General features: G+C 35.3%; 1 protein-coding gene across 2 annotated transcripts; it reads left to right on the top strand.

The window, feature by feature from the left end:
• Positions 1-649: 649 nt before the first annotated feature.
• On the top strand, positions 650-8,666 carry LOC113732416 (uncharacterized). Of its 2 annotated transcripts, XM_072075742.1 has the most exons (9): positions 654-926; positions 3,428-3,546; positions 4,330-4,459; positions 4,599-4,721; positions 4,868-4,921; positions 7,540-7,586; positions 7,785-7,880; positions 8,053-8,107; positions 8,250-8,666. In XM_072075742.1, the coding sequence occupies exons 2-9, from the start codon at positions 3,457-3,459 to the stop codon at positions 8,264-8,266; spliced, it is 612 nt and encodes a 203-aa protein (XP_071931843.1). In that variant the 5' UTR covers positions 654-926; positions 3,428-3,456; the 3' UTR covers positions 8,267-8,666. The 2 variants fall into 2 exon arrangements, 1 of the variants encoding a protein (XP_071931843.1); XR_011839338.1 differs by lacking the exon at positions 8,250-8,666 and having other exon boundaries at positions 650-926; positions 7,540-7,677.
• The last annotated feature ends 586 nt before the right edge of the window (positions 8,667-9,252 follow it).

Raw genomic sequence — 9,252 nt, 5'->3', positions numbered from 1 at the left:
TGATCATTAAAATGTATCCAAATAATGACCGTATATTTTCTAACTAAAATTTAGATAAGGGACTACTAATACAAATTAATCATATACTTAATAATATATAAAAAATATCAAAATGCATTACATAAAATTTACAAATATCTAAATATCATATCTGAATATTAAATTCAAAAAAAATTAAAATTGATAAGTTATTTTGAAAGAATATGCGGACCTTTTGGCATGATGTTTGAGCTTAAGATTAGGAGTCTAATCTTTTAATTACTTGGACCAAACTTGGGGTTTAAGTGCTTCTAATTTTTTCTTCTATTTTTTTCCCTATCTTTGGCTCCCGTACAAAAGCCCAAAGCCCAGCTTCTCCACCATTTAGCGTTGTTCCTCTCAGATTTAGCCGTCCTTTTCTCAAGGTTTTCAAACCCGAATCAGACTGGCTGGTTCGATCAGTTGAACCGTGAATCGGTCATGTGTCTGGTCCGGTTCATAGCTTGTGTTGACTTGGTTAAAGAATCGGTCAAACCCGTAAAAAATCATTCAAACCGTTAAATTCGGATCGAACCGTAAACCGCTGTTTTTTTATTTTTTCGGAAAATTGACTGAATTTTCAGTCTTTGACCGAAAAGCACTAAACGTCTAAACCGAACGTCATCTAATTTCTAAACCTAATCGGCTAATCTTCAATCTACTCTTCACAGTTCAGTGAGTTCACTCCACTACTCCAGTCTTTGGCTCTTCGCCTCCTCGCCGTCTTCAGTCTTCCTGCTTGGCTGCTGCCGCTGCTTTTGCCGACTGCTCGGCTTCCTGCTTTTGCCGACTCCTTGGCTTCTCAGTCAACTACTCCAGTCTTTGGCGTCTTCGGTCTTCCTGCTTGGCTGCTCTTGCGGACTTGCCGATTTGCCGTCGGTGCTCAGCACGAAGTTTTATCTTAACAAGTAAACTTGATCCCTTCGGCCCTCTGTTTATATGTATCATAAATTTTTTTTTCGGCCCTCTGTATATATGTCTCATCAATTTCCTTTTTTTTTTTTTTAATTTTGTTAGTATATTTCTGATCTTGCTGTACTTATTTTTTTCGGTTTTTTGAAATTTTTAAATACTACCCAAAAAATAAGTTGCCAGATTATCTTGATGGGAAAATGTTGGAATTTATGGAGGAAAATAGCGGTGGAATTTTCATTAGTTGGGTAGTTTTGTTCTCTGTATCAGTTTACTAGAATAATCTCGAGACTAGCTATTCAGTTTTGTTCTTTGTTCTCTGTTTCAGTTTCTTTGTTCTCTGGAGCCTGGAGTACAAAGGTTATGTCATTGGATCATTGGATGATTGCACGCATGATTACTTATTTGTTGACCATGATCAGGGTTTATCTTGCTTGATCATGAGGATGTGACAAACTTTATTCAAATAAGAAGTCGATCTTGATGGGGCCTAGTGGCTAGTAAGGTTGCTGATTTAGTGATCTTGTTGAGCTAAGTTAATCATCTAAAGCAAATGATTAGGTACAGAACATTCTAAAAAATAAGACTTGATACCACCAAAGATTAATCTAGCCATAAATTACTTAGGCACTATATCGTGGATATGATTAATGTGCATGAACCCCATTTAATTGGTTGCCATCTACTGCTGATAATATGCTAAGACCTGGGAATTTCCTTCGTACACATATGTCTGTACGAGAGAAATCAGTGGGATATCTTACGTATTGTCATGTAATGGTGGAATCTTAAACTCCAAACTTTGTATAATTTCCCTGAAATTACCGCTCAACTCTCCCCCCACCTCCTTCCTCTATCTCCACGACTATTAAGGTGCTGGAAAGCAACATTTTGAGATTCTTGATTCATGCAAGTTATCTTTGTTCTTTTTCTGACTCTTATATTTTGTTTTCCCTCGTTTATCTGATCTTTAATATTGCCTCATGGCAGATGTTTTAGTAGCACAATCTAAGGGGACTTTTAAAAAAATGGTGGATTATGTAGTATACGCAATGAATTAAGGGGACTCTTATCAACGAATTAAGGATGTGAATTTGAGCTGAGTAACCTTTTATATAGTCTCATTCATTTTTTTTTGATATGCAGATGGTTATTTGATTTTGTAGTATGTTTTACAATTTTTAGTTTCCCTCTAGTGATCATGGACTGGTTTTTGCACTATGAATTGGTTTACGGTATTACTATGAATTTTATACTTTTATCACTTGCCAGTGATTCGTATAATGGTCTTGGATGGTGGTGACGACTTGTCAAGGTGGCTTTTTTTAAAGCTTTGTTGTCCTAGAATGACGAAGAAGATTATAGAAGCCTCAGAAATTGAACTTGTTTGGACCTTTTGAGTGTTTTCTAGACTTATATTTTTTTTGTTAATTCTAATATTTAGACAATTGGACATGTAAGTTGGATAACTATAATATTGCTCTTTTGTTAATTATGGTATAACATTTATATTTTATTCTGTGCACAGGTATGTATGTATGAGTGTGTGTGTGTGTGTGTATATATATATATATATATATATATATAGTTATTTATTTATTGAACCGCGGTTGAACCTGTCCGACCGGTTGAACCTCGACCCTTTCACTTCACTGGTTCAATTAACGGTCCGGGTTTTAAAACATTGCCTTTTCTTTGTTTTTTTTCTATTTCCCTTTCGCCTTTTTTTCTCCTTCTTCACGGCCAGACGACGACGAAATTGAAGCCTCCTTTCAGCTCTAGATTTAGCCAGCCCTCACCTCCCGTACGAATTTCTCAACCCCGGCTGGCTAAATCAAGTGTTAAATGTCCACTATGCCCTTCAGGAAGAATGACTGATGAAAGTAGTCCTCCTATGTATAAAACTGCAGAAGACAGCTTCATCTAAACTACCAATGAAGTCCCATCTTCTTGAGGTAAAATCAATCAAAATTCAACCCAAAGACTGAAACTACCAATAGCAAAATTTGGTAGTTTCAGTCTTTGGGTTGAATTTTGATTGATTTTACCTCAAGAAGATGGGACTCCATTGGTAGTTTAGATGAAGCTGTCTTCTGCAGTTTTATACATAGGAGGACTACTTTCATCAGTCATTGTTTTTATTTTTCTTAATTAAGCTGTGTTAAGCTAAATTTTGCTATTGGTAGTTTCAGTATTTGGGTTGAATTTTGATTGATTTTACCTCAAGAAGATGGGACTTCATTGGTAGTTTAGATGAAGCTGTCTTCTGCTGTTTTATACATAGGAGGACTACTTTCATCAGTCATTGTTTCTATTTTTCTTAATTAAGCTGTGTTAAGCTAAATTTTGCTATTGGTAGTTATAATTAGCCACATTGTTCCACCTGTTGCTTTTAAAAATGTTAAAACAGCACGGGTGAGTACCTTGTATGTTTCCTTATTTTTGTTCAGTTTTATTGGAGACAATGATGCACCTTCTTGTCCCATTTTTTGGTTAGGAAGCAAGCAAAGGAGAACATATTGTTACATGGCATTCAGAGGGCGAGGGCGAGGACGTGGTGGCTTTGGTGGTGGTGGTTTTCGTGCTGCTAAGCAAGAAAAATTTGATCTCTTTCCGGTAACTAAAACTGAATTTATTGCCTCTTATTACGGTAACTTTTCCTTTCATGTAAGTTGCCTTGTCACTTTCCTAGTAGTCAATGCTTTTACTAGTTGTTTTTTTCTTTTGCAATTTCTTGGTTGTGAACAATTTCTTTTTAATTGTATGAATCTGAGCTGATTGAAAATAGATTTAGCCTGTTTAGTCTTGTGTTAGGGCAGAGAATAGTAAGTATTTGAAAGGTAAGAAGAAGGCATTTTAGAATCGGTGATCTCTACATGTACTCAGCTTTCATCTTGCAGAGTAATTATATTGAAACCTAAGGTTGTGTTTGGATTGCATTTTCCGTCATTTTTCATGGAAAACTTACTGTAGCGATTTGATATATGTGAGGGAAAAAGGTGATAGGGAAATGTGATCACGGAAAACGACAATATTTTCCGACGGTAATAAGCAATCCAAGCATGGCCTAAATTACCTGAAGATATTTTACTATTGGTTGTCTTGAGAAAAAACTGGAATTTTGAGGTTTACAAGGGAAATTTACATTTTGTCGAATGCTGTAACTTCCAAATGTGTCTTATATCTCTTCAACTACCATGAGCTTAGGGGTCTCATGTCCCCTTTTTCTTTGAATAAAAACTTAGAATTAAACTCTGTAAATGCAAATCATCAAATCATCCATAGAATCATATTTTATAGTCATTGTATGATAGTAATGTAAAGTTTTGATAATAACTCTAATTTATTTTTTGGTTTGGTTGTATGTTGTGCTTAAGTTATTTCATTGCACAATTGTAGGAAATCGAGGAACTAGGAACTGCAGAAGGTGTGAAAGTTGATCCATCCTTTGCTGTTTGGTATAGTAAATTTCAGAGATACTGGAACTCTTCTCCCTATTATGTTGAAGATGAAAGTGGAGGTGCAAAGAGTAAGTACTCAAAACACTTGCACATTTCCTGATTTTTGTTCTGGGAGTAGTAGGATGCCAGAAGATATAACTCTGATGCTAGAACTATGGAAACTGATTGATATAATTGTCTTATCTCTTCCTGAACTTGTGCTGGTAGAAAGTCAAAGCACCGAAATAGAAAAGTATTCAGACAGGAAGTCTAAAAAAAAAAGTTCAAAACAGCCACTCTCACACTTCATAAGAATGGAGCCTGACTATGTTCCTGCCGAGCTAGCTAAAGGTTTGTGATTCTTGTCAATTCTAGAGATCTAAAAATGGTTGTAAACCCATCATTCACTATAAGCATCATTTTTTGTTGTTCTTCCAAGCTTCTTTTTTTCCTTTGCCTTTTACCATATTAGTTTTGGTGTGCTGATGGATGAGAAGGTGAGAAGAAGGAGAAGCATGGTGCCAAAAGAGTGAGATGGAACCCCGAAGCAGGTAATGTGAGAATACACTTTGTTGCTTCTTTCTTCATGCTTGTGTATTTTTTAATCTTTGAGTTTTTTAATTTTTAAATTTAGCTCTGGTCAGCTCTAAGATGGTTTTGGGATTAAAATGATGGCCTTTTCTTTTCTTACTTTTACCCGGTGATGATTGAGAAATAGTTGATCATTGACACTTCATCAATTTGAATTTATCCTTGATGGTTCTAGATTTTCATCTATAAAATATTTTAGTGCCATGAAAATTGAGAAATAGTTCAGTGAGCTAACACTTTTTGGCTGGCTTCATTAGCAATAAAATATTCTTATAATCCTTTTGATAATGCTTTTCAGTCTCTCATGGCAGTATTGGATAAAACTTGCACAGAACATTCTACAATTCTGCAGTCTCAGGATTGCAAATTAGATTTGAACAAACAGTGCACTTTTGGAGTCATTTTCAATCAGTTGGCTTGGCAAATTAAAAATTTTTATTTGCTTGGTTTTGAAGCTTAGTCATTCATCTATACTCCATTGGATGATTTAAATATTGGTGTTTCTTACTTTTTTGATCTACCTAATTTGCCCTTAATTAAAGCGGTATAATAATAGATGTGTTTTAGTCATCATGGATAATTATGTAATATGCAATATACCAATTATGGAATTATCTGTAGTGGTGTTTCTTACTTTTTTGTTCTACCTAATTTGCCCATAATTAAAGTGGTATATTAATAGATGTGTTTTTTCGTCATGGATAATTATGTAATATGCAATATTCTAATTTATGAAGTGTTTCAGTAAGATATAAATTCTTTATAACAACAAAGAGTCTATCATTAATGGTGAATTAGTTATCAATCGATTGTTAAACTGTATCCTACCTTCATTCTAGCCGATTATATGTTACTTAAATTATGGACCGGGAGGAGTAACATATAATCTGCATATTAGTTAAACTGTATCCTACCAAAGCATATTAGTTTAAGCATCAGTTTTGCAAATTTTACTCGCCAAATATTTGTGAACAGAATATTAGTTACTCGGGAGGAGTAAGCAAGAGTTTATGAACCGATGATGATGGTGATCTGCAAAAATGATGAAGGCGTCAAAGCAACCTTAAAATAAACCTGTTAATATTAGTCCTAATTCGGGCAAGAAGCAAAGGCTATCGATAAAGCACTACAAGAAAAATCTATATTAGTGGCACCTATTTAATGGCATTTTTCAAGGGAATGCCATGGTTAAAACTTTTAGTGGCGCCTTGTCAGAAAAACTTCACTTCTTCACTCTATGAAACTGCTGGCTTAGTGGCTTTTTTGCTCACTATGCCATTAAATGCAAAATTAGGCACACTTTGGTGGCATTTCACCTTAAGTGTCATTGGATCATAAGTTTTACTCGCATTTTCTGGCAAAATTAAAATAAAAATGAAAAAAAACACAGTTCACTAATTGATGAGATTTGCTTGCCTAATTAATGAGGTTTCCTTCCCTGATTTGCTCCTCTTAAGTGATAAGTATTAGAGTAAATCCCTCAAACATTGAAACTGACTGAAAATTTTTCAATCTAGCATTCTCTACAAATCTTTATCCACAAACCCTATCATCTAGCATCTCAATTCCTGGTACAATGGCATGCAAAAATATTACCATAATAATGCTTTTGTGCCACTGGATTAAAAAAATGCCATTAGATTAAAATGGCATTTCAAGCGGCACCGGTATTGCTGACACTTGGGGGAAATGCCATTTGATTAAAAAATGCCACTAAAACCCATATAAATTGGCATTTTTGAGTATGACTAAATGATAATTTTCTTGTAGTCAAGGGCTGTTTTGATGGAGCTAATGAACAAACCATAGATGTATAAGTTAGCTCAGATTGAATATTGGATGTACAAGTTGACTCCAATTGGTTACTGCAGCATGCAGGCTTTAAACATGATAATCCTGATCTGTATGTTTACCTGAACCCATTATAGTGTTCATGTTGCAGCCTGAAAAAGCTACATTTTTGACGAGGCAAACAAGAAGAGAGATGGCCTATTTTTTCCTAAATTTTCTTCTGTTGCATAACATCTTTAGTGAAGGCCTTTAAATCTATTAAATTACATTTTAATTCAATTAGCTTATAGTTTGGACTGGAGTAATTGAACTTTGGTGGTTTTGTATATTGCATTAGTTGAACGACCTGATTATTTCATTGTGAGAAGTGACATTCTTCCAATGTCTCTGTGATGCCAGAATCATCATCTATTGGGTACCTACAGTTATTCTACCATTATCAAGTGTAATTATAACTTAGTCTACTGTGTTTGTGTCTTTTCACCAAGTTCAATTGATTTAATACTAGTGTACCAAAAAGAAGCTTGTATTTACTTGTTTACCTTTCACTGGTTGGTTCTGGTAACCAGCAAGTGTTTCCTAGGATAGGTTTTTCTGTTTAAATTTCGGGAAAAACCAGAAAGTGAGAAAATATTGTAAACTTGTTTCCTATGAAGCAGATTTTGCTAGGTTGTTAATACCAGAGTGACGCTTCAAGGACTTTAAACTTTCTGTAAAGCTTCTCATTTGTTTGGCTTGTATAGAGTCTTTATTTTTGTTCCATACTCACGGTGATTTTATGTGGCAGACATGAAGAAGTTGGATGTCTTTGAAAAGCTTGAGCAGAAGCATCAGGTAACAATGCTACTGCTTGTACTCAGCACTGCTTTCCTTCTTTCAGCAGGAACGAAAGAAAGTGATCTCCTTATTCAGTGGCACAATAGAAGTGAGAAAGATTCTTGGGAAGATGAATACATTTTTCTGCTCATTCTCTTTGTTTGTCCTAGTTGGTTGTCTTGACTATTCTGTTTCTATCCACCTCAAATGTAATAGGGTCAAGAAATAAATGAGAAGGAGGATGAAGAGGAAGAAGATGAAAAACTAGAAGAAGAAGAGGAGGAGTATAGTGACGATGGCGATTATAATCAGGTACTTGTAACAATCAAGATTGTTTCTGAATGGTCTGAGGGGCTGGGGGGAATCAACTTTTGGGAGTGCAATTCATTATAGACCTTATGCTTGGATTTCTCCTCTCCATAGCAGATATCACATATGCATATGTGTGCTATAAATGCACTAAAAACTCTGAAAATTGTTGCAGAACATTGATTTTGATGATGATGAAGACGACTTTAACATGGGCGATGATAATGATGGTATGGACTTCATCTTTGACATTATCTTACTTTTTCAATTTCAGTCTTGTATGTTGATAGAGAATTGCCTTGCCTTATTGGACCGTATAATGATGTTGTTTAATTATGAAAGCTAATGCTGATGAAATCTGTTGTATTGCAGATGAACCAGAACTATAGATGATGTATTTGTAAATGACCTATCTGGCCTCCTCCCAGATGGCACCAATTTTGCAGAAAAAAAAAATCCTTTTTCCTTTTGTATAAAGCCAGAAGGGATTCACGAAATTTTACTCTTTCAAGATTTGACAGTTCCAGTTTTCAGCGGTGACATGACATCCTTCTCTCTGGTTTTTTAGACATGTACGGTTCTCTCGCGGTTGCAAGTTCTTGGAGTTGGGAGGGAGCTGGAGCTTTGCTTCATTTTTGATAGCATAAAATTGCATCTTGAAGTACTCCAAATACATTCTTAAGAAGCACCCCTTCCCCCCTTTTTTTCCTTTCTTAATTCTGATGTTGGACATTGGCTTTTTGTCATTACTGAAGCGTCTCATGTGAATACCCTATATGCGTTGTAGCATTTTGTGTTTGCTGCCCTTACAATTTACAAAGATGTGAATCGGAAAAGGAGGCAAAAAAAAGAAAGAAAGAGGTCATAAGGATAGAAGCGGGTTGTAAGGAAGTTAGATGAATTCTACCAAAAATTAGGTCCTAAATTCATTGTCACATCGATAATTAGTTGGCTCCTTGTATAACGCCCGTGCTTGATGGGCTAGCCTAATTCTTTGTTGAGTTGAAATCACGGATTCAAAATTATTAACTCAAAAGTTATTAGTAACGGATTCGACGGCCTTTCCTTTCTCTCTTTCTCATTTGATGCAGAATATCACACTTTTTCCACCTTTAGAATTTTGCGTTCTCTCAAAGCTTGTTACAATCTAACTCTCTTCACCTTCAAAATTTGTATCCTCACAAAACTTGTTATAGGCTAACTGTCCAATTTAGTTGTTTGCAAATTCTAGAGTTGATTCGTGCTCTAAAGGTGATTTTCACCCGACGTGGCACTTAGTTTCATAAGTTCTAGAAGTGATTCCGATTGAATGTAGCACTTGACTCTGCATAAGTAGATATCACGTGAGATTCGCTTTGATACTATTTGTAATTCC

Source organism: Coffea arabica, chromosome 2c, assembly GCF_036785885.1.
Source record: "Coffea arabica cultivar ET-39 chromosome 2c, Coffea Arabica ET-39 HiFi, whole genome shotgun sequence".
In the NCBI taxonomy this organism is placed as follows: Eukaryota; Viridiplantae; Streptophyta; class Magnoliopsida; order Gentianales; family Rubiaceae; genus Coffea; species Coffea arabica.
The sequence above is the reverse complement of the archived record's forward strand: the minus strand, read 5'-3'. Positions and strand labels throughout refer to the sequence as shown.

Bases quoted from the DNA above. Each gene is read 5' to 3' on its own strand.
- LOC113732416 (XM_072075742.1), top strand. From the start codon at position 3,457: ATGGCATTCAGAGGGCGAGGGCGAGGACGTGGTGGCTTTGGTGGTGGT. The intron at 4,460-4,598 runs GTAAGTACTCAA...TTGTGCTGGTAG, and splicing joins TGAAAGTGGAGGTGCAAAGA to AAAGTCAAAGCACCGAAATA. The intron at 7,881-8,052 runs GTACTTGTAACA...AAATTGTTGCAG, and splicing joins ACGATGGCGATTATAATCAG to AACATTGATTTTGATGATGA.